Genomic DNA, 25,263 nt, shown 5'->3' with positions numbered 1-25,263 from the left:
AACAGTAGAATTTAAAGATCTTGAAACTACCACAATACGAGAGTCTGCACAGAACTACATTCTGAAATTCTGAAATTAACCAATGCTGTCCCTCATCCTTTTAAAATTACACTGCCAAATAAAAATGCCAATTTTTGTTAACTAGAAATGACTTAAAGTTATGAATTTCAGCAAAGAAATTTTAGATATAGAAACCAGAGAAACTTAATTCAATAAACATTTATAGGTCCACTGAAGAGAGAGATCTGCAAGTCTTACAACAATGCACGATTCATGACATGCTAGAAGTATTTAAAAAGGATGATCATGTACAGTCTACTGTAGCCAAATGGCAACTTCCATGTTTTCACCTTAGTACTGAATCCTTTTCCTACTGCAAAAATATTTCTTCCAAGTTTGATATCTGTATTAGGATAACTCTGAGAATACGTAATTTTGTTTGAAGATTTATGACTTCCAATGGAAATCCATGTGTTTACATATGAAACTTAAAGTACTCTTAAAGCTCTATAGGAAAGCTTCTTCTTCTTCTTTTTTTTTTTTTATATAGGAAAGCTTCTGCTTGCATCATGATTTACATTATACTAAGTAGGGTAAAAAAAAATATTAAGCATGGTGATGCTCATGAATCTGAATATTCTAGAACTTGGCTGAAACCAAATATATCAATAAACTGTTATAGTAGCTTTTGGAATAAAAATACTATTAAAAAGATAATAGCTCAGATTTTTATCTACTGTCACTTTAGTCAAGTAAAATATGGATGAAAATTAATGAACAAAGTACTACCAATTAAGAGGAAAAAAAAAAAAAACTGAAGAGGGTCAGTTTTGATGTCAATGATATCTTCACTTACCTGTGAGGACAGTCTTTACAGATCTTCTGATCAGAATAGATGCCCTGGAAAGTATTCTTAAAAATTTGGTCTCTCCCCATTTTCTGTTGGAATAAAATGTTAGAATTTTAGTTGATGCCCTGAGAATTTGCAGGTCACTTATATAGAATTTTATTTAGACCTAAGCTAAAGTGCAAATTTCAACTTAACAGCTAAAATACACTGAGTCATGGTGATAGTTTAAGCTGGGATTGAATGGGAGGATTAGAACCCACTGGCTCCACTGGCAAAGGAAGAGGAGAAGAGGCCAATGGCAGCTGGTGACAAAAACAGCACTCAGTGATGATTCCGAATCCTTCTTCCCATGCGACAATGACCAGGTTAGAAGCAACTCTCCACAATCTTTTCTCCTTTCTTGTGGATAAAATGCTATGATCGTGAGTTTTCTGAACAAGGAAATAACTTGGACCTCCTAAGGAGAGGAGGGGCAGATAAGGATAGTGATGGGAGGTGCCCTGTAATTAGGAGGCAGCATCACTTAGGATCTGTCACATGTCATGCAAGGTAGGGGCAGGAAACTTTAGGTTGGTAAGCTAGCCTCTCTGGCAGTCAGACTGCCATGCACATGCACAGGCTGTCAGGTTCCCTGCCAGGGCAGCAGTCCTGAGGCCAGGCTACCTCAGTGCACCCACAGTAAGAGCATGAGATGCAGATGGTGAGTATGAAGCACAGGTTAGGAACTACAGACTCCCATCAAATGTTGGGTGAATTAAGAAGTCCATAATTGTAGTGATCTGTGTCTGTTTTGATGTTCAAACCCCACCAGAAGAAATGAATTATGGCTGTGGTATTAAAGATGACCAGATTCTGATTTGTCGGTTTCACAGTAATCCCAAATCCTGCCACACTCCACTCGTATTACAGTTTGAGGGAGTCCAGAGAGAAAGTGACATTTTCTTCTACCTTGAGATATTCGTCCATCTGATCAATAAGACTAGTGAAGAATTCATATGCATCTTGCTGTTCTCGCACATAAAGCTCTTTGTTCCACATCTTGAAAATCTATGCAATAAGAAATATATTGTTAAATGAAAAGTAGCAATTTCTGAATATAGAAGAACACAAATGTGAAAGAGCACTTAAATGCTTCTAAAAACCAGGGTCATTATTAGGGCAGTAGACATTTTTATTGAAATGAGACAAGCTTGAGTTCAGCTACCTATGCTTGTCCCTGGCCCCTGTGTAACCATCACAAGTCTGGGAGACCATACCAGGTGGGATCTGAGGCCACAGAACATAGAGTTTCTGTCTTAGAACTATCCGAACTACGAGGGAAAATACAAGGTACTCCCGTGAAACAGAGTAATGTTCTTTATTTAGAGCATTAGTGAAATTGGAATACTTTGAATAAATATTCTGAAGAGCTAAAATGAGAATCATGAGAAGTACTCAAAATCGTTAAGATCAGCAAATCCCTAGAAATTATAAATGACTATTCTTAATATTGTAATCATTTGAAATTGAACATCAATCTTAAGAAGAATGGGGTAGAGTCCATTCTTCTGTAGGTTCCTGGAAATGGGATTAGTCTAGAGTTAATAAAGACAGAAACAATTACCACTAGATCCAAATATCTGACGTCTTGAAATCTAAAGAGATATTGGGTGAAATACCTTCCAGAAGTTCTCAGGTACATAATACTGCAGCTTGCTTTCCATCAGATGCCCAAAGAGCGACTGCACCTGGTAGAACACGCTATCGTCTGGATTGTCCGTGTCATCATCCACTGAAAGTAACGACTAAACAGAAACAAGGTGTATTAAGCTAGAAAGAGTTCACTGCTTCACAGGCGACGTGGACATACGTATGTGTACTGGCCACATTGCTTTTCTGATGCTGTATATGTTTGGATGTGGCTACACTCTGAGTATGTTTAGCTTCAGTATTTCCTTTTGGTGGACTCATGAAGTCATTTTTTTGAGCTTCTATTTGATTATGAAAAACTGGAACTAGTAATCTCTCTGAGAGACAAACATGGCATGATACATATAGAGTATTTTGAAAACTACTGACTGTAATATAATGAACTTGTAGTATATGCTCACCCTTAAACATGGGTTTGAACCATACAGGTCCATTTATCCATGGATTTTTTGGGGGGTACAGTACAGTACTATAAATGTATTTTCTCTTTTCTAGCTTACTTTATTGTAAGAATAGAGTACATCATACATATAACACATAAAATATGAGTTAACTCTGACTATCCAGTCAATAGTAGGCTATTAGTAGTTAAGTTTTAGGGCAGTCCAAAGTTACATGCCCATTTTTTACTGCACTGGGGGGTGAGCACTCCTAACTCCTGTGTTGTTCAAGAGTTAACTATTATAGAGCACTGATGACAGACCCTAAATTTTTCTAAAATACTAAAAACATTAGTAATTTTATGGAAATAGAATTTGAGAGTAAGTAACTTAGTTGAAAAATCTCAACTGGTCAAGTCTATCTGTCAAATATTCTTTCAGCAGATTTATAAAAGCACGTGACCATGAACATGTTGTCTACACCTATTTCAGAAGCTACTAAAGAATTCCTAGTTAGGTCTAGTTTTAGTAAATACCAAATGCAATATATGAATCTGGGACATTTTTCAGGCCATGCACACATTATCTCTCATACCAAACAGGAAGGAAGAAGAAAATCACCTCAGGGAGCCCAGGCTGCATATACAGCTGCTGGAAGACTGCATTCATGTAACACGTAGCACCGCCATTCCTCAGCCCCACAAACCCTGAACTGGACCTGCTATCCACAGGGGGAAGGTACTAGAAAAGAGAGGAGCAGAAACAGTAGAGAGTGAATTAGTGTATCTGCCACCAACAACCAACACATTTCCATCATGGCTCGCTGAGATGTCTGAGAGAGAAAAGAAATAAACTCACAGATTTATCCTTCTAGTAGGGTAGGAGTCATGCTAACAAAACCTACATTCTTATTAAAGTACCTCTGCAGATGCTAATACAAATAAAAAATATTACTATCTCAGTGTTCCTCTTCTATTCAAAGTACTTAATACATTGTGTTTTTATTTATTTATCCATTTAGTAGTCATGTATTCCGTCAACTGAATATCATTCAACAAATATTTTTTGTAATATTTTATTTATTTATTCATGACAGACCCAGAGAGAGAGAGAGAGAGAGAGAGAGAGAGAGAGAGAAGGGAGAGACAGAGACAGAGACACAGGCAGAGGGAGAAGCAGGCTCCATGCAGGGAGTCTGACGTGAGACTCGATCCTGGGTCTCCAGGATCACACCCCAGGCCAAGGTGGTGCTAAACCGCTGGGCCATGGGGGCTGCCCACATTCAACAAATATTTATTAAGAAGCTACAATGTGCTAAGCACTGAGCCAGGGATATAAGAGATACATGTGCTCTCTTATCTGAAGGAGCTCACAATCTAGTAGAGTACACAGACATCAATCAAGTAAATATATCTACTTACAAATTGAGGTAGTACCTGGCAAAAAAGAAATAGGGATCTATGAAGCGTTTACTATGAAGAATCCTGACCAGTCTGGAGGGTCAAGGAAGGCTTATATTCCTTCCCTTCCTTTTTAAGAAAGTAACATTCTTCCATTGAACAACTTTGAATAAGCATACAATGAAATTAATAGGTAATTACTCTTGCATTGTACTTAAAGATGTGTTGTACTAATGTAGATCCTATTACAATACTTCTCTGGTTAGAAATAATCTAGAAAAGACATCTTGGATGAAATTGAACACTTCACTTCTCCAAGTGGAAAAGTATACTGAAATGACACATTTTGAAGTGCTATTTCGGCAGAATCTTGGTTCTAATGCCATACTCAGAATCATCTTATCTGCCTATATCAAGGACCTGTGTCCATGTAACAACCAACCGTCTAAAACCTATAGGTCCTTTGGACCTTAAGGAATTGCTAAGTATGACATACTTTCCACTAACATTTGACATACACACAGAGCAGGGTGATTTCTAAGATCTAAACTGTAATTGATTTGTAGCCCAAAGCACAGATGTGCTTCTCTTGCAGATCCCTAAACTGTTGCATGGCTCCAGAGCCTTGTCCCATATCCTTCTCTGCTGGAAGGAAATCACCTTCCCACCTTGCCTCAGTTGGCTTGCGAGATGGTAGAGTTTTGCTTTGTTTTTTTTTTTTTTTTTTTTTTTTTTTTTTTTTTAAAGATTTATTTATTTACTTGGGCAGGGGAGCATTTGCACACAAGTGGGGAGGTGGAGGAAAAGGCAAAGAAAAGCATCCTTCCCACTAATCGGGGAATCTGACTCAGGGCTCAATCTCACAACCCTGAGAGATCGTGACCTGAGCTAACATCAAGAGTCAGTGGCTTAACAAACTGAGCCACCTGGGTGCCCAAAGCTCTATTTTCAATTTCATCTTTTTTCTGACAGGCTTTCTGTCTTACCACCATCTGATGGTAAAGTGCCCTGTTGGTTGAGCATTCAGGACATGACCTGTATCTTGTAATTTATCACATTATGTTGAAATTATCTGCCTACGGGTCCATCTCTTCCATTATACACTGACTTTCTTGAGGGCTAGAATCCTATCTTCATTTTTGACCTCCAAAAGCCTAAGACATCTATTAGTGCCTGGTAAACTCAGTAAATCTTAGCTGGATTTAACTGAATGTAGACTGTGCTGTGACAGAGCCAACGTCTGAGTCTGTATTTCCAGTGCCCGGCACTGTGTCACCCAGTTACTCAAAAAAACAGGCTAAAATGCTACTTCTTACTGAGAGTAATTATCAACTGACTTGAAAATGTCCCCTTTTTAATTAATAAAAAGGTTACCATTGAGGAATATAGTATTACTACAGTAATAAAGTAATTTAGTAGTTTATAGTTGATTAAAGTATATGAACACAATAAGCAAACAAATACTGACTTTCTTTGTGATTAGGATAATGCAATCATAGGCTTTAGAACTGTATGTTTAATTGATTATTCCAAAAAAATCTATGTGCACTGGGGTTTAGAAAACTTACATCAAACTCCTTGGTTAGAGCAGGGTCGGGTTGATGATGCATAGACAGCAGTTCTTTTGTGATAATTTGCAGATTTGAAGGTGAGCTATCAGCCAACATCACCAGGACTTCATAGGCTGCCAATCGGCTATTCACTGTACTACACCTAAAAAACAAAAGATGCAAGTCAATTCCAACAGTGAATAATCTACTTAAATTGTTCATTAAGCTAAATCAACATTTGAAATGAAAGCATTAGAGCTGCAATTCCTCAAACATGGTTAATCAGGTCTGAAGGCAGAGCTCTAGGAATCGAGGGCGGGGAGTGTTTACTTAAAGGAAGAGGCCAGGAATACAGGAGGGAGAGTTATGGTTGAGAGCTAAGTATCTCTTCTTGGCCTGGTAAAGGAGCAAAATCTCTCACTTAGGACTCCAGAGTATTTTTATCTAAGGGTTGGATCAGCAAAAAATGGATGGAGTCTGAAAATCAAAGTAGGTAAGCAAGAAAGATTTTTGTAAATATCACCCTGAAATTCAAGTATCTAAATGGCAGAAAATGCAAGCTATGCAAATCAGAATAAATGCCTATAAGCATTTTATATGTGCCTGGAGATAAAAAATTCTTCAAGGACCCAAATCAACTTCATTTTGCTGAGAAAATGGAGACAGAAAGATGTGGTTTGCCAAATTAATTTATTTAAAATGACAATAAAAGGTAACCAAGCATTCTTCAGGAAACCAAAGGCTTCTGATATTGCTCATCTTTAGTAGAAATCATTTTGGGGATGGACAGTAATTTCTGTCACCTATGCCAACCTTGCCATTACCGAGATCACAGGTTAGGAAGGATACACAGAAAAGAGGACATCCAACCCCTGAGAGAAACATGTATGGAGTGCAGTGTGGGAGATGTGTTCATGGGAAGGGTGGGGAGCGGGGGGCTGTGGGGCTAGCTCTTAGACCAGCATTGCAGCACACCCTGAGGACAATGGCCAGGACCTGGCATTGTCCTTTGCTTATATGGATTTCCGGGTTGCAAAGGACAGGTAAAGAACGAACAGAGGTACCATAGACACAGGCTCAACATTAAGAAGTTCTTTTGTTAGTGTTAATAAGAATAAACATTATTTGTGAAAATACTTCTGTGTATCGTGAATCTCTGTCTGGCTTTAGGGTTTAGGTGGGAAAGGGCTGGGAGTTATTGTGATAAAATGAACATCACTCAGTACGTAGGGGAGGGATGAAACAAAATGCCGCCTTTTCTTATTAGGGCACTGTGTATGATTTAAAAAAAATTCCTCTACTTCTAAAACTAATAATTAACTGAATTTAAATTAAAAAATTAATGAAAAAAAAGCAAAGAAAGAAAGAAAGAAACAAAAAACTACTGAAGATTTCTCTGTTCACTGAAAACCGAAATACTCTTGTATTTCTATTACTGCTTTAATAGAAGATTCCCATGGAGCTAGCACCAGATCTTCCAGAACAAGACTGGGGCAGGAGGAGGATGGGAGTCACAGCCTGAGACACACTGCAAGAGTTCTAATGAAAGTTTATTACCTGAAAACAGATTTTGCTAATAAGAAATATCTATACGGAGAAATAGTCATACATGATAAGATATAGCTTAAGGGTCCATGAAATATTGCTTGTTAAGCCTTGCCCATTCTTATAACCACTGAAATTATATGGGAATTTTTTTCACTGGTTAAATACCAAATCCCAAATTCCTTCAGGATTATTCAATAAATTCTGGTTTTCCTAAGAACAAAGTAAGTTGGATTCAGAGCAGGCAAGGATGGCAGCATGAAGTGGCCTCCTCCTATTTCCAGAAGCACCCAAGTAGGGTCATCATTACAAAAAGATCTTTCAAATGTCTACCCATAAAAACGAATACAATATTTGATTCTAAAATTACCACTATAGTAAATCACTAGTAGTTTTAATTATCAGGACACAGGTGATACGCAGCAAATCACAAAGTTCATGCACTAAAGCACCTATACGTCCCTTCTAGAAGAAACTCTCAAGATTCTGAGCCTATTTACTTTCACTTTGGATGGAATTCTTACAATCCCAGTTTCTCCTGGAATTTGTTACCAGCCAAGTTAACCACATAATGTGTTACTTATCCTTCCAATCTCATAAGAATGGTACCAGCATCCTGGCTCAGCACTTACTATGTGCCAGGCAGGCTTTATCCTCAGCCCCTTTACATGCATTTATTTATATAGTGGATAATACCTTATAACTACACACACTCACAAGATGGACGACAAACTCCAAGTTAAGAAAATCTTTTTGGACTAAAGTTTCAAATTAGAATTTTTACCAAAACTGAACACAACGTGCATTTTCCATACTTTGGATGAAAGTCCTGTTGACTGATGGCGGCACTGCCAGCTGGAGAATGACTATTTAAAATAATTCTAGAAGCTCGGAAAAGGAAGTCATCTAACAATGGTTTAATGAGTGATGAACCTGGAATAGAGCATAATATTCATGTTGAGGATGAATACATTTTCATTCAAAGATCCTGTTTTTGTACTTTTATATCAGAGCAGCAAAGGCACCCAAGGCCACCCAATGGCAGGGCATTCAATTTAATGGTTATTTTTTGAGCACTTAGTATGTGGCAAAGCTCTGTGGGGCAAAGGGGTGTGGATGGGAGGGAGAGTCAGGGAACAGGGAATAAAGATGTACAAGTGAGGGCACCTTCCTTTATGAGCAGAGAGTGGAGTGAAAGAACCCATGCTTTCACTTAGGAAACACAAATGTCAAGACCACCACAAGGCAGAACGGTTTGAGTGAACAATTAATTCTTACTCTGGGCATTTGGGGGGTGGGGGGTGGGCACAGAGGGTTTCTCAAACTTTTTAAAATCTTGCCTTCTTTGGGTAAAATGATGTGCCCTTCTCACCCTGGTTTAGAATCACTCTTTTCTATGTATCCCCAGTAGCCAAGAAGATTTTTATAGAGCTTAGTTTGTGTGATAAAAGTGATAATTAATGTTTTGACTTGTTTTCTGAATATAGCTTAAAATACTGAATATGCCCTTCCAAGTTATATGTGTACCCCAGGACACTCATGTACCCCACTATGCAGGGGGTGGTGGGTGGGGGCTACCTCCAAGATGAGAATTACCCTTAAAAGAAGTAAAACATACAATAAATAATATTTTATAAAATACAAAATAGCAAAAAAGAGAAAACCCTACTTTGAATTAATTTTTACTTGATATTAAGAAGTTATGTGATCCAACTGCTTTTAATATTATAAAGTTCCTTCATGATTTAATAACACAGGTAAAATACACCACAAGTTTGTTAGCCACTAAAATTCCAGACTATTTCCTATTACCTGAAGTGTCAATTTTCTATGGAACACGGAGCACCTATCCTATTTTCCTAATTACATACAATACTATGGCAATAGTTAAGATCTTGAGATATTCTATCACATGGTAAGATGAAGCAATAATTACCAAGCATTTCCTTTTCTGCCCCACAGAGTGAAAGGAGAGTCTTAATGAGCCGTAAGTGTCCTGCCAATAAGATGTTGTCTGCTTCACTGGTCTCACATTCAGCAGTGCGATTAGGTTCAAAGTTATCCAGCCAGGTAATCTCATCCTCAAGCATAGTAGCTGGGCTGATTCTTAACTGCTCCATTTCTGAAGCTAAGAAGGAAAAAACAATCCATTTCAAAGAAAGAAGGATTTTCTTTCATGGATTCCAAATCCTGAATTAGAGCAGGCAAAGTCATATCCCAACCCTCCATTTTGTAGATCTGAGAAAGTTGTCATTAACAATTGGGGTGAAGCTGCTGCGCCAAGGACTACGACAGTGCATGGGTACTCACTCCTTCCTCACTGTCTTAGTCCTAAATGAAGTATGTTGTGAGGGCCCTTCTGTGCAGGTCATGAAGGGGAAGCTCCTGGTCTCAGGGTGAGAGTGGGAGGTGGGGGGAAAGTGTCAGCAGCTATCTCCTGGGAGCACATCCTTCTAGAGAAGGGAAGGATGGAGGGTACGAGGAGAGCCAAGGCTCTAGTGGTATCAGCTAGGCCAAAGAAGTCCTGCAAAGGAGGAGGAGGTCCATAGCACAGCAGCAGAGCACAGTGTTTCCAGACAGTGCACCAAACCCCAGAGAACCACTCTGCTCTGTTTTAATGAGTTCTCTTACTTTCCCCTCTCAACAAGGAGTAAAGCAAGATTCCATCTTGGAAGATGGGGAGAAGAGGAAGTATGGCACTATAGTCATAAGTGGTAAAGTCCCACAGCATGAGGCGAAAAGGGCTACGTCATGGTAAGAATGGGACTGGCGCTGGACATGAACCCATTTACTCACTGTGAGTCATTGTTTTCTTATTTATAAAACGAGGCTGACACCTACACTGCAGGGTGCTGGGTATGAAGTGCATAGGCACTGGCATATACCAAATACCTGCCAAATGGTAAATACTGCTTGTTTCCAGACATATTCCCACACTACCCTCAACATCCCAATAAAGGATCCTGGATCACTCATTTATCAGTGACACAGGAAGGCCTATATGAATAACTTGTTCATGACTTCTTAAGTTCTATGTGTGGAGCCAACTCATGGTTCCAGGCCTTGAGAAGCAGAACAGAGCAACCTCTCCAATTTCAAGCCAGAGAGTATACCTTCCTGGCTGGCTGCTTGCCCAGCTTTCACCAGAAGCTTGGCTGAACAATGTGGTACTCGGCTAGACTATTAGATGGCCATGTCATCCATCCATCTGGTCTAGATGACAAACGTGCACTCTAACTACATCATCTCAGGCTCCACAGCCACTGTTTCACTGCACTGCTCAGAGCACTGTGTCTCCCACCTTCAAAAAACACTTGGGACACGGAAGAAGGCATCTGCCTTAGAGACCTCTGCTGAGGTTTACTAGTCATTACGTCCTCCTATTTCCATGACACAAAAACCTCTGCACGAGGTTTTTCCCGATTTACCTGGAAGCAAAAAAATCTGTTTCTTTTGCAAAACCATTCAGTTTTCTTCTAGGGTACTGAAAACCACTAATATATAGTTTCTTGTTTACCTCTGTTTCCAGCAACCTCACAACAAAATTCTGATTGTGTGGAGCTTTAAAGCCCACATACATGCAAGAATTTCTTTCTAACCTCTGGGTATTGACATTCTTTTCCAATTAGTATTTCCATGAATACTTTTGTCCATCCTGATTTTTATGGATTTTCTATAAGCTGAAGCATATCTTTTATGTAGAGAGTGGGCAATAAATAAACTCTTGATGTGAACACCTAAAATTTACACAGAGCATCCCAACATACATATGCATTATATGAGAGTAAATGCAGATAATAAAAATCTGAATGCTCTAACACCAAAATTTCTAACAATATTTCAATCATTTAACACTAAATAACTTACTTCTTTTATTTTTATTTTTTTAAGATTTTTAAAATTTATTCATGAGAGACACAGAGCAAGAGAGAGAGAGAGGCAGAGACACAGGCAGAGGGAGAAGCAGGCCCCATGCAGAGAGCCCGATGTGGGACTCGATCCCGGGTCTCCAGGATCACACCCTGGGCTGTAGGCGGCACTAAACTGCTGCGCCACCAGGGCTGCCCAACTTACTTCTTTTATTATAACATACCTCAACAGTGATTGACTTTTTCCTTCAATATAGACCTTTAAAATGGTCAGAATTCACTATACTAGACAGAAATTTTCTTCCCAGTAGTTCTGTATCAGTGTAATTAAAACATAGGTCCTTTGGCAATTTTTAAGATCAACAAATCTTCTCAACACATTAATGGTTGGGTATATGCCAGAAGAGAGAACTGGTATATGAGTTTACCTGCTGTTTTCAAGAAAATAAAATTCAACTTCAAACAGTAATTATAATCTCATTTATATTGAAGACATATTAAGTCAGATTTAGAAATGTCCATTTAGCTTTCTTTTCTACTCTTTTCTCTCCCCTCCCCCTACACAAACCAAACTTAGACATTTACTTACTTGTCAGATCATCTAATAATTGGCACCTTAGATCAAAATACTCCATACACTGAGATAATAGTCTAAAAAACAGATAACATTTCAAGTTATTAAAAAAGGTCAATTCTATTTATTTATTTCTTTGTTTATTTAAAGATTTTATTTATTCACAACAGAGAGAGAGAGAAAGAGAGAGAGTGAGAGACACACACACACGCAGAGACACAGGCAGAGGGAGAAGCAGGCTCCATGCAGGGAGCCTGATGTGGGACTCCACCCCGGGTCTCCAGGATTAGGCCCTGGGCCGAAGGAGGCACTAAACCGTTGAGCCACTGGGGCTGCCCAATAAAGGTCAATTTTAAAAGAAAAAGCATTTTCCTTGTGAGAACAGGCTCAGAAAATAGTTGAATTTTCCTAAGCATAAAAAAATCTTTTACATTAATTCAACTTCAGTATCTTAGCAAAAAGCACACTAATGAATTTGCTAATACAGATATACTACAGAAATAATAGTGCAGAGAGGAAACTTAATAAATCTCCCATTTGTAATGATGTACGGACTGACTGCACACATCATGCACTGACTATACTCATTCATTCAAATACCAACTGATATTTATGAAGCACCTACTATATACCTGGAACTATTTTAGAGAACAGTTGACAAAGAACAAAAAAGGCAGACAACAAATTAAAAAAATACATGTTAACTGGTGATACTAAGAAAAATAAAGTGGAGTCAAAGAAGAAAGAGAAAGGTAAATTGTTTCATCCAAGATGACCAGAGAAACTTTTCTGCAATTACAGTAGTGAAGAACACAAGCTTTAAAGTCAAGGGACCTTGGTTTTAATCCTGGCTCCACTACTTACAGTTGGATGTCTAGGGCCAATTTCTTTGGTTTTTAATTTCTAAAATGTTTGTTAGAGTGTTAGAAATAAACACACATGTGCATCCATAGAAGGCTCAAGAATAACACAATGAGAAGAATGGATAATGAACCAAGAATTATGACTGTTAAGGAGATAATAAAACTGTCAAACTCATTTGTCCTTTGTGAGGATTGAATGATAAATATATGCAATGAATTTAGCATGCTGTATGGCACCAAGTTGTCAAAACCATTCAGTGGGAGAAAAAGATGCTGGGACAACTGGATTACCCACATGGAAAAGAATGAGGCTGGACCCTTACTTTCTGCTATATAAAACTTAACTTGGATGGATTAAACACATAAATGTAAGAGTGAAAACTATAAAAACTTTAAAAGAAAACATAAGGAAAACTTCATGAGACTGCATTTGGTGATGATTTCTTAGATATGATGCCAAAAACACAGGCAACAGAAGAAAGAACAGATAAAGGAAATATTTTTCAGTATTAATTACAAATGAAACCCTGATATATGCAACGACATGGATGAACCTGGAAAGAGCAGAACAAAGGGAGGGGGAATAAAGGAGTTACTGTTTAGTGGGTAAAGGGTTTCCGTTTGAGATGAAAAAGAAATGGGTAGTGGGGACTGTTGTCCAACAATATGTATTGTGTATGTGTACTTAATGGCATTGGTCTATAGACTTAAAATTGAGTAAAATGATTAATTTTATTTATATTTTGTTGCGGTAAAAAAAATTCTAGCAAATCTAAAAATAAAATAAAACAAAAACAAAAACAAAAAACCTTACATCTGTTCTTGAACTATCTCTTCATGTCCTTTGCCCATTTTTCAATTTGGTTGTTGGGTCATTTGTTTAGTGATTTCTAATAGCTTCTTATATATATTATCAAAATGAGTTTCTTGTCTGTCACATGTTACAAATCTATTCAGCAGTTTGTGAACTGACTTTTGACTTTATGGTATTTTTTTCCACCTAGAATATTTTAATTTTTATGGAGTCGAATATATCAGTCTTTCATTTCATGACTTAATGGGTACAGAGTTTCAGTTTAGGATGATGAGAAAGCTCAAGAGGTGGATGGTGACCACAGTTGCATGATAATGAGAATATACTTAATGCCTTTGAACTTATGCTTAAACAGACCAAGCCTGGATACAAACTTGGGGGTCAGGATACTTATCCAAACTTAGGGGGGATTGGAGTAGCTCTAGTATTTCTTCCCTTCCAGAGCTCTAATTTGTAAAGCGTGTACACAAGGAAAGTAGATACTGATTTCATCTCAGTGGTACCTTATAAGCACTATGATAAGGGTTCTCTGGTAAAGCTAAGCTGAAGTCAGTGGAGGTTGCTGTGGGATCTCCGGCCCTCCATCCTGGGCCTAGACCAAAGCAGCCTTGCCCGCAGGCTAGCCCACAGATGTACGGCACAGTGGGCAGAATGGACTCACCCAAGCCATTCTATCAGCCTGGACCACAGATTCCCTCCATGCCCAGGCGCGTGTAAAACCAAGGGAGAAAGCTAGACGGACACCCAAGCTACATCTAGATATGGAGTCAGGAGGTATGCCGACTCTAAGAGCATACCTGCTCTCACTGAATCACTCTGAGAGTGATATACGCAAGAACCTGACCGGCATGATCTTCATAAAGTGATAGGGCTCCAATAGTTTCAGCCTCTCACCAAGCAGGTGAGCCCCTCTTTCCCTTGGGGGTGGTGGACCAGGTCCGGCAGAGGTGGGAGATGGAAGTGATTCAAGGGGAAGGAAGCCTGGTATTGTCTCCTCTAACTCCCCTGTCCTGAAAGGGGATAGTAAAAATTGCAATGCCTTCTTTCAGGATACAAATATTCTAAGAGGAAAGGAGAAATTCTTCTGTCATCTCAATAATGAACATGGGTTTCAGGGTAACAACAGGCAAAGCATCATTCTCTTTTTGTATAACGTGAGCTTTTTCATCTTGATTACGTACCTCTGATTGACTCCTCTCATAATACTAGTTGGGGACCAGAGAGGTAGCTGAGCTGTGAGGATCACCCCGAGGAGAAACTGGTTTGGCTTCTGTACGTCTGGGTGAGCTGAAGTATCTGTCTGACTCAGGGTATACAGCTGGTCACAGGCAGCACGGCGAATCTGAAATTACATCATCAGTGGCCAACAACACAGGTCAACTGACACTTAGAGACTGCTTGAAAAGTGATCTTCCTCCCAAGTCCATACTCTGAGGGATATTCTAAGGTTGTGAACATCTTAATCACTGATAGTAACGTTTACACTGAACAGATTGGGGCTGATTAAAAACAAACATGGTCTGAGCACTGATTTCCCAAATTATTCTCTTCTCTTACTCAACAGTTTTATAATTTACTATACATGAATATAAGAAAAAACTCTCCAAGTATTTGAGAGTTAATTTTCAAGGTCATAGAAGAAAATGAGAATTATAAAATCTAGTGGGTAATTTGTGGCTTCGTTGGTCTTCCCTGATTTTGACCAGCATGTTGACACTGAAAGCCAGCTGTGGATGCTCAACATTGGCTGTAACATTTTATTTGTTATAAACAAATACAAATTAATCTTAGCACTAATCTCTGAACTTCCAGTGGAATATGGAATAGAAGGGAGGGCAGAGTGTCTGAATGGTCACCTTGCTTCCAGAGTGGTCTACGCCCCCTTTGTAGGACTTCCTGAGAGGACCAGGTGCCAGGCCTTCCGGCCTACACATGCAGTGTCACAGGTATGCAGAGGGCCCCGGACAGAAGAGGACCGGGGGCGGTGTGTGCGTGTGTGTGTGTGTGTGTCTTATGTAACGTAAACAATTCTTACCTCAGCACTTGGCGATCCGAGCAGAATATCAATAATAAAATCAGCAACACAGGGCAAGTTATAGAAAGATGCTGATGATAAGAATAGGGAGAATTAGGGGGAGGAGGAGGGAACTAAGTTAGGAAATGCATTTTCAAAATTTCAAAAATTCTGAATACTTTTTTAACCCTAGCTACAGCAGAATTTCATCTCTTCTTCTACCTGGACTTCATCTCTTCTTCTACCTGGACTTGAATTCAGTACTTTCTACAACTGCCTCCACATCTCTGAATTTCCCCCACAAGAGCCAAAGATGCCTGAGAGCGAGGCCATGGCTTGGCCATTTCTGTGTCTCCACATTTCAGCCTCATGCATACCAGTTACAGGGCAAGTATGTCCTGACTTGATAAACTATCAATACTCTACAATGAAATTACAAATGATAAAAAAGCTTGAAACAAAACTGTCTTTTTTTTTCATCCTGACTTGAAAATACCTCTAAAACTAAACAATTACAGGAAAATTGAACTATGAGTATGGCATTTGTTCAAAAGCATTTCATAATGACTTGTACTTCTTATATGTCTTCAAAAGCACTCTTGCTCAAAGTAAACACTTTTGACTACAACATTACTATTCTACAAACGTCTTTTTCTAGATTTACCTTGATTATAAGTACGAATGTTATACTAAACACGTAATAGTCATTAATTCTACATAACAAGTGGTCTGAATCAGTAATAACAAGGAAGAGCAGGGCTTCTGTGTGTTGGAACAACTTTTAAGAGTGGAAATGTTAAGACTGTATTCCTAAATGTTTATCGAGAGCTTACTACACACTGGGCTGTGTTTGAACGTGAGAGATTCAGTAGGGAACTAAATGGACAAAAGTCTGTCTTTATGGAGCTTACAATCTAGGTGGGGAGGGATGATGACAACAAGATAAGTAAATAAATTATATGCTATGCTATACAATGATAAGTGATAGAGAAGAAACAAGGGAATTGTGTCGTGCTGGGATGACAGGAGGGCTGTGGTCGAAAAATGTCTCACTAAGAGGGTGAGATTAAGCACACTGTAGGAAATGAAGCAGAGTGCCATGTGTGAAAGATGGGGTAAGAACATACCAGGAAGAGGGAACAGCCAGTGCCAACGGCCCTGAGGCAGGAATATGCCTGGAGCCTTGGGAACCAGCCAGGGAGCCAGAGTGGCCAAAGCACAGTGAGTGAGGGGGGAGCACAGTAGAAGGTGAAGGTACAGAGGTGCTAAAGGGGTTGACTCTGTCTGGCCTTAGTTAAGATTTGGCTTTTACTCAGTGTGAACTGAGAAACTGCTGCTGGGTTTTAAACAGGAGTGATATAATCTGACTTACATTTTAGGAGGTCCTCTCTGGTTACTGTGTGGAGAATAAACTGCAAGGGTAGAAGCAGGGAGATCAGCTAGGGGGCTACTGCTATGATTTGAACTAAGGGTGATGCTAGAGCAGATGTGAGTAACAGTGGCGGTAACAGAGGGTGGAATCTGACATAGTTGAAAGAAGAATGAGCTGACAGAAGCCGGTGTGCGAGAGGAATCAAGGAGAACTCTAAGGTTTTTGGACAGAGCAACGAAAAGAATGACTTGAGCTGGGAAAACTCCTGCATGATACGGGCCAGCTAAGTGGTTCAGCTATAGACACGTCAAGCCTGAGGAGTCTACCTGAGAACCAAGTGGAGGTGTCAGGGCTGTGGTCCAGGCTGTGGTTCCACATTCAGACAATGTGTGCATTCTGACACCAGAGGATATTTTGGGCTGTGATGGTGGATGAGATCATGGGGAGAAGGGGCATACACAGAGAAAAGACAGTGATGAGGGGCCAGGCCCTGGGGTGTTTTAGTATTAAAGTGTATTAATAACAGCCCCAGTTTGCCAAAGCCCACAAATGAAGATACAAGGGCAGGTCTGAAGTTTTTTAACTTTGAATGCTAAAGTCATCATCAGTTTAGGGACTGATACATAATTCTAATTCTATAGTTTATGACCTATAAATCTGGGCTGTCTTAATTCCCCAACTAGACAGTAAGCTCCTGGAGGGCAGATGTACTGCCCATTTAACACCTACTGTGGAGCCCTCTATACAGAAGGTGCTCAATAAATACTTGTTCAGAATTTAACCACTCTATTCTTACCTATTCCACCTGCCAGCTTTCCCCCCCTTTTCATTTCATTTCTGTCAGCATGACCTTCTCTACGAAGGAATGTACATAGTTCCCAACAGAAACCTGGCTTTTCCCTAAAAGAGATGAATGGCAAACAAACCTCCTGCATACCTAGTTGCTGGCTCCGTAGCTGCAGGCATGTAACAAGAAGAGACAGAGCTTCCCCGGCAATCAGCGAGTCTTTGGTGGACACAGATTGTTGTCGCACACAGATGCCCGCGTGCAGGGCTGCTGGGTCCCCTTCACTCCCAGAGCTGCAATTGCTTCCTGGGAACAGGAAAGCAGATGGTTACTGTGGACCCCAAAGGACCCTCATGGTATTAGAACATCCTTTCAATGTGCTCCAGAAGCCTCAAGTGAAATTAAACTGTGCCAAAAGACATTCTGGTCTAAGAAATGAGAGATACTTAATTACTTTATTTGACCCCGACTGCTCTAAAAACAGTGTATTTGCAGGCACTCAACATGTGCTTTTGAGGCAAAGCTCAGTTGAAGTGACGGAAGTGAGAACAGTGCAGTCTGGGAGGCCTGAAAGAGTCTTCCCAAGATACTAGAAATGTTCCTCATCCTGATCTAGATGGGTCATCCATATGTAAAAAATCTTTAAAAGCCTGTACATTTAACATTTCTGCACTTCTCTGTATGAACGTCCTAAGATTTAAAACCTTTTTATACAGAGATATATATATATATACACACACACACATAAATTGAAGAGGGAAAACAAATGAAGCAGAGAAATGAAGCTATTTATAAAAGCCTTATAGAAAGTAACTGGCCAAACAAAAAAAAAAAATAACTTTTCCAGGTAGGAATTCTAGATGAATTTTTATAACAATCACAATTATCAATTGGTCACATGGCACTTTTACAACACTCGGTAAGCTAAAAACTCTGCTGATTTGGTTTCCCCACTTCCTCTGTGCTTATCAACACTTTTCAAAGTATTATATATGTACAATAACATTCACAAGTCTTAAGGGCACAGCTTGATGGGTTTCTACTCATGCTCAAAAGCAAGAGAAAAGCCTTTATCCTTTTTGTGACTCCAAACAGCCAAGCAGAGATAACTCTTACAACTTATTCCTTGCCCAGTGATTTAATTAGTTTATCCTTTTAAATCAGTACCTGAACTGCTGAGTCTGTTTCGAATTCCAGCAGGAAACAGAGAATTACTTTCTTTAATTGGTTGGCTACTCCCAACGAGGTCGAGCCGTCCTGCAGCTGCAGCCCAGGACAACCTCATGAAACAAGCCACAGTAGATGTGAAGTCACTTACTTCCATTGTCTAAACAAGTGTGGAAAGAATGTTATGAGACAAGGAAGCACTTGAACACATTCCCTCTACTGACTTCCATAACCTCCTTTACTGGTCTCAGTTTTGTGAGACTTTTTCTCCTCCTCGATTGTCGAGGACAGCCTTTTCTACTATGCTTCTATACGGTTCAGCAACTATGAGTAACTCTGCTAACCTGTAGCACAGAGACTGATCTCCATGCTCAGGCATTAGGATACCTGTCACTGGTCCAGTTTTTACCATTTCTCCTTTTCCACACACTCTACTCTGGGCTGCATGAATGACCCCCTGGCCTTCCCTATAGGCTCTGTTCTCTCTGGATTTGCTCATCTGTACTCTTGCTGGAATAACTCTCCATGCTTCTCTATCTGGAATCTGATCTACCTTTAAAGCCTAGCGCAAATGCTACCTCCTATGTAAAATCATCAATGACAGCCACAGGTGAAGGCAATTATTTTGCTTCCTCTGAAGGCTTATGAATGTTCTGCCCTTGTAGCTGTCCTATAACCCTTCATATTTCCCATCTTGAATTATAGTTATTTGTATACTGGTGGTCTCTTTCTTGCTCACTCACTGTAGATTCCTGGAAGGCTACATTCACGTCAATAACTGTTAAGTCTGCACAGCCCCTCCCTGTACTGGTGTCTTCAAACAGGAGGGACTTCACATTTCCTGACTATACAAGTCACTTACTTGTATTGCAACACGTGCAGCAGGGATGATTTCCTCGACTCTAATAGAAGACCTGTCAGACACGGACAACTGTCGGTAGGATGACTTTTCTGGGGTACCACATAAGGACATCTGCCTGCTTGTTTGCCGGCTGACATTTCGGAATGGGCGAGAAGAAAGTGCTTCTATGCCATCTTTGGTGAGGTCTTCATCTAGTAATGTGGGCATTGTTTGCCCAACAAGTAAAAATCTTCAAAGAAAACAAAAAGCTAGACTTACCTGAGGTCGTATCATACTATTCAAAATGACAGGATTTGGGAAGAAAATGTACTGTCTGTGAGATTAATACATTTACATACCTTGCAAGTTGTAGACAGATAGAGTAAACTCCTTGCCTTGTCTCATAGTCTACTTCTGATGGGATGGAATCCCTCTGCATGACATTTACAACCAAACTTAAAAGAAAAGAAAAAGGCAGGATATTAAATAGAGACTTTTATTTCTTTCATAGAAAATTTTCTCTAAGTAATGTAATTGCTTATGTAAATGTTATCAATTACTTAACATTTCTACAAGAGCCTTACATACACATGAACCATACATATTTCTACCACAATTACTTCCTATGATTATCTGTAACTCCTAGTCCATTTAGAATTAGATTCCTTGCTTAGCCAAAAGGTAGAATGTTTGGATAGTCCTCCTCACTTAACTGGTGTGTGTTCACTGATTCACCAGTTTTATTACTAGAAGAACCATCGATTAAAAAACATATCTGGAATTGGTATATTCAGTAAAGCTTGTTTTCACATCCACTATAATCTCTCTCATTATGAAAGCTTCCTAAGTGTTCCTTTTCCCACTCCTGACTTTCCAAAAATCTATCCTTAAAAAAAGATTAATTGGAATGATCCTTTTAAAATATAAGTCAGATCATAGCACTCCTCATCTGTACAAAATCCTCCAATGGTTTCCTACTTCCTACAGAGAAAAAAAAGGCAAGACTCTCCACAGTAACCTGTGAACTATAAGACCCATAACCTGACATCTGGTATGTCTGTAACCTCATGTCACCCTACTCTGCCTCCTTCCTGCTACCCCAACCACATGGGCATGCTGGTCTCTGAAGGCACCAGTTCTGTCTCACATAAGGCACACACTGGCTGCTCCTCTGGATGGCTTTCCCCCAAGGACGCCAAGTCTCCCTCACCTCTTTCAGGTTTTTGTAAGATGTCACCCTATCAGTGAAACTTTTCCTGATCACCCTACTGAAAATCACAACCCTGTCCATCCCCTTTCCTGTCTTATTTTTCCCTACAGTTTTTTTTTTTTTTTTTTTAATTTATGAGAGAGAGAGAGAGAGAGAGAGGTGGGGGGCAGAGGGAGAAGCAGGCTCCATGCAGGGAGCCTGACGTGGGACTCAATCCCAGGTCTCCAGGATCAGACCCTGGGCTGAAGGCGGCGATAAACTGCTGAGCCACGGAGGCTGCTGCCCCTTTTCTCTATAGTTCTCATCACCTCCTGACATACGCTTTTACCTTTACTTCTTTACTGCTTGTCTCCCCCTCTAGACAGTATGCTTCACAAGGATGTGGAGCTCTGTCGAATCTGTTCTCTGCTCTGTTCTCTGTGCTCAGAACAGTGCCTGGCATGCGGATTAACTGACTCATAAAACTAAGCTAGCAGTAGAATGCCTTTATTTCAGAGCTCTGTAACTGCAAGTCAATAATGGCCTTCACTGAGAACACCTCTGTGATGCTGAAAACGAAATCAAGCCCCATGCGGTAGGCCTTCCACATGCTTGGGGGCGGGGGGGGGGGGGGGGGGGGAGGGGAGGAGGGGAGACGGGGAGGGTCTTTCAGCCCACTCTCTTTATCTCTTCAAGGTCTTGGGCGAGCCTCTTCCCCCTAAAGCCTCCCATAGGAATCCCTACAACTGCCCTCTAGTCCTCACTCTTTCCTTGCTCAAGGAAATGGGAGAGAAGGCCTGCTTCTTTCCAGGGCAGGAGAACACGGCCCCTCGGATTATCCCTTTTCCTTTGATCTTTCTTCTTTTAGTCAGCCTGCAAAGACAACGTAGGCTTCCCTAAAGGTAAAAGCAAACAGAAAAAGCGATCTTTCCCCTCGGCTGTTATCCCCTGCCAGTCACTGTCACCCCTGCTCTGCTTCCGCCACATCTCTGATGCTGCTCGGTGCTCCCCTCCACAGCATCACGGCCAAACCATGCACTTCACGTGCCTCAACCACATTCATCTGTCTTGACATTACGTGTCTTCTGCCCCCTTCTATGCCTATTTCCCACACTGACTGAATGTTCACCATTCACTCCCTCTCTCAGGTTACGAAACACAAGGTCATTTATAAGTTTCTTTCCCTCCTTCCTTATTTCTAGTTATAAAGACTTGCCTATGTTACCTTATAAATATCGTTTACCACTGCCCGACATCTACAACCATCACTCTTCTCCCTGGGCCTCTGCATGGCTCTCCCTACCTCCTATCTCTCCCACTTCTATTTATTATCTCTACTGCAGCCACAGTAATTGTTTCAGGCAATTCCTGGCTTTGAAGCCTCCTGTTTTCCTATGGCGTAGAAGTTAATGTTGAAATTCCTCAAGGTGACCCTTTTGTACATAATTCTCCATCCTTTCCTCTAGCCTTCCCAGACAGGCCACACACAATGGTGCTTTTACCCATCCTACTGCCTCTGGCTTAGTGTGCCCTTTCCCCACAAGTCCTGTAGGGGATTACTGGTCTTTTCTCAATTCCCAGCTTAAATGTCACCTTCTGCAGAGCACCTCCTAATCTTGTTACCACGAAAATTTCACCATTTAAGCACCATCTTCCATGACTCCGCCCACCTCCCATCCAAAGCACTTTTTATTAGCCTGTTTTGATACTTATAATAACTCTTCATTATTCTTTGTTAAAACATGAGGCTCTAAAGGGCAGGAATGAGATCTAAGTTATCTCTGCATCCCTAGCACTAATAAGGCCTCACTACATGTCTTACCAGGAATAAAATTTGGCTAGTGTCAAACTGATACCAGGAATCAACAGAAATAGATCTGCTTCTCTCTTCTTCTCAAGAATCTCCTCAACAACCAGAAGGAAGATGGGCTTCTGCCAGTTTTCCAAATAACCAAAAGTTGTAAAATGAATTTAAGTGTTCCACAGACTGAAACATCATTCCCTCTTCTTGTAACTCTCATGATGCTTCACATAATACTTTGTAAGAATAACCAAGGCCTGGCAGGAGAAATGAACCACAATAACTATATCCATTCTCTCCAATTCATGTGACACAGTGAAACTCTAACCTCAATCCTCCTGCTTTGAGGAAGTTCTCGCAGAAGGATTTTGCACAGTTTCTTGCCATGTCATCATCAGCTGTGGGCATGAGTTTGGAGCTTAGAACCTTGAAAACAGATAAGCACAATCAGCTCAACATTTTCAGTAGAAATGACTCCTTCACTAAGTAAAACAACCCAATAACTCAAGTCTGTCTCATTAATTGCTGCATACCGTCTCCCTCCCCCACCCCCAAAAGGAGGAGGAGGCTGATATTTCACAACTGAAGCAATCATGTTTTCCAAGCTCTATTTAGTTAGCAAGAAAAATCTGTTTTGTTGAAGAAATGTGGTGTGTTCTTTTCATGAAATCGGCAACGGTGGATGCCTTAAGAGCAGATAACATTATATGATTTGCTAGACATGTTTTTGAAAAAGATGAAGTTTCATAAAATAGCCCATTCGTTAAAAATGCTAAATGAGCTCTCTAATAACGACTCTGAAACTCCTATTTATTGAGCACATACAATATAGTAGGCATAAGAGGAGGTTCTTACATGCATTCTCTCTTAATTTCACCATGCATGGTGTGTATTTTACTTTACAGGTAAAGACCGAGACCCAAAAGGCCAAGTGACCTCAAACCTGCATGTGCCTTCCTCCTAAATCCTTCCCCTTTTATGGCACTGACATACGTACCTAAAGGAAAGCTTAACTGAAAATTCTGGTATGACAGATAATCATTTCAAATAAATAACCAAACTACAGTATAAGACTTAGTAATCAACTGCTTATTTGGTTAGGATTTAAAAATTAAAAAAAAAAAAAAAAAAAAAAAAAGAATCCACTGCTTCAGTCTCCTCAAGGTTTTAAAAGTAGATACATTCGGGACGCTTGGGTGGCTCAGTGGTTGAGCGTCTGCCTTTGGCTCAGGGCATGATCCCAGGACTCTGGGATCAAGTCCCACATCACGCTTCCTGCATGAAGCCTGCTTCTCCCTCTGCCTATGTCTCTCTCTCTCTCTCTCCCTCTCTCATGAATAAGTAAATAAATCTTAAAAAATAAAATAAAATAAAATAAAATAAAATAAAATAAATAAAATAAAATAAAATAAGTAGATACATTCAAGATCCTTTTCCATTCTAGAAAATCTGTTTCTAGGAATCCATGGGTTTTATGTGCATACATTTTTAGTGTGAGATTTCTTTTGTACATGTTTTCTTCCTAAAGTGCTCTTTGGGAAATATGTTTGTCAGCCTTAGATTATGAGCACTGCATGGGAGAAAGGCACCCCTCTGCTTTTCTAACCCTTCCTGTGAGTTGACAGCCTCTTACATGTATTCCCCATGCTTAATGGACAGCAATTTAGTGAAGATGGAAGATTTCTTCAACAGAACAGGTATTTGGAATAACTACTTTGAAGCTTCCTAGTAGGCAAACCTAAGTTGAAGCCTAAAATGCAAAGAAATTAGCCTTTCAGGGGTCAGTTAAATTAAGTGCTTTTTTAAAAAAAGATTTATTTATTTGAGAGAAAGAGAGAGATCACGAGTGGGAGGGGCAGAGGGATAGAGAATCTCAAGCTGACTCCACACTGAGTATAGAGCCAGATGTGAGGCTTGATCTCATGACCCTGACATCACAACCTGAAGAGTCGGGACACTGAACCACCCAGGCACCCCAAAATAAGTGCTTTGGAAAGTGTTAAGTTTTCCTAATGCTTTGTGCTGTCTAAAGCAAAAAAAAAAAAAAAAAAAAAAAAAAATCTCTCAAAGGAATTTCTAGTTGTTCAAAAGTACTGAAATTGTGTTAGAGGTACTTTACTACCATTGTCTTTTCTCTGGCTCTAAAATAATGCAATCTAGGTAGTTGATGACAACCCAGACCCACTGTTGGACCATTCTGTTTTTCTAGGTGCTCTCAAGTGTGTGTGTTAAGGTTTATACTTTTTAACTTTTTAAAGACAATCCTTCGAAGGCAAATGACAAATCTCACAGGTACTGTAAAATTTATAAGGTTAAATGGCCAAAAGTTTCCCGGTCATTTCTGCCTTGGAATATTGGAATACTTTTAAATGTCCACATTAAATAAAGACATGCCTTATTTTAAAAACATTTGCTCAATATTTTCTCCTTTTGAACCCAACACATTTTTTCACAAGAATGCTTATTTTAAGGCTACACAGCTTGAACACACAAGTACCAAGTGATGCAGACAAATGAATAAATATAATTACATACTCCAAATGAGACTACCCAGATGA

At 39.9% G+C, this 25,263-nt stretch overlaps 1 protein-coding gene across 3 annotated transcripts in view; it reads right to left on the bottom strand.

Annotated features, from left to right (window-relative positions):
* USP24 (ubiquitin specific peptidase 24) overlaps positions 1–25,263 on the bottom strand; it is a 137,241-nt gene that overhangs the window by 32,991 nt on the left and 78,987 nt on the right. For all 3 annotated transcript variants that reach the window (XM_025427762.3, XM_049110405.1, XM_049110406.1), the window contains exons 32-46: positions 23,034–23,131; positions 20,075–20,170; positions 19,737–19,965; positions 18,875–19,034; positions 17,858–18,013; positions 15,570–15,640; positions 14,716–14,876; positions 11,873–11,934; positions 9,351–9,542; positions 8,230–8,347; positions 5,888–6,032; positions 3,541–3,660; positions 2,509–2,634; positions 1,799–1,897; positions 857–939 (exon numbers count right to left, since the gene is read on the bottom strand). In XM_025427762.3, coding sequence (XP_025283547.1) covers positions 857–939; positions 1,799–1,897; positions 2,509–2,634; positions 3,541–3,660; positions 5,888–6,032; positions 8,230–8,347; positions 9,351–9,542; positions 11,873–11,934; positions 14,716–14,876; positions 15,570–15,640; positions 17,858–18,013; positions 18,875–19,034; positions 19,737–19,965; positions 20,075–20,170; positions 23,034–23,131 — 1,916 coding nt within the window. The remainder of the gene's footprint in view (positions 1–856; positions 940–1,798; positions 1,898–2,508; positions 2,635–3,540; positions 3,661–5,887; positions 6,033–8,229; positions 8,348–9,350; positions 9,543–11,872; positions 11,935–14,715; positions 14,877–15,569; positions 15,641–17,857; positions 18,014–18,874; positions 19,035–19,736; positions 19,966–20,074; positions 20,171–23,033; positions 23,132–25,263) is intronic.

The sequence above is a fragment of the Canis lupus genome, chromosome 5, assembly GCF_003254725.2.
Source record: "Canis lupus dingo isolate Sandy chromosome 5, ASM325472v2, whole genome shotgun sequence".
In the NCBI taxonomy this organism is placed as follows: domain Eukaryota; kingdom Metazoa; phylum Chordata; class Mammalia; order Carnivora; family Canidae; genus Canis; species Canis lupus.
This window is presented reverse-complemented; position numbering and strand designations above follow the sequence as displayed.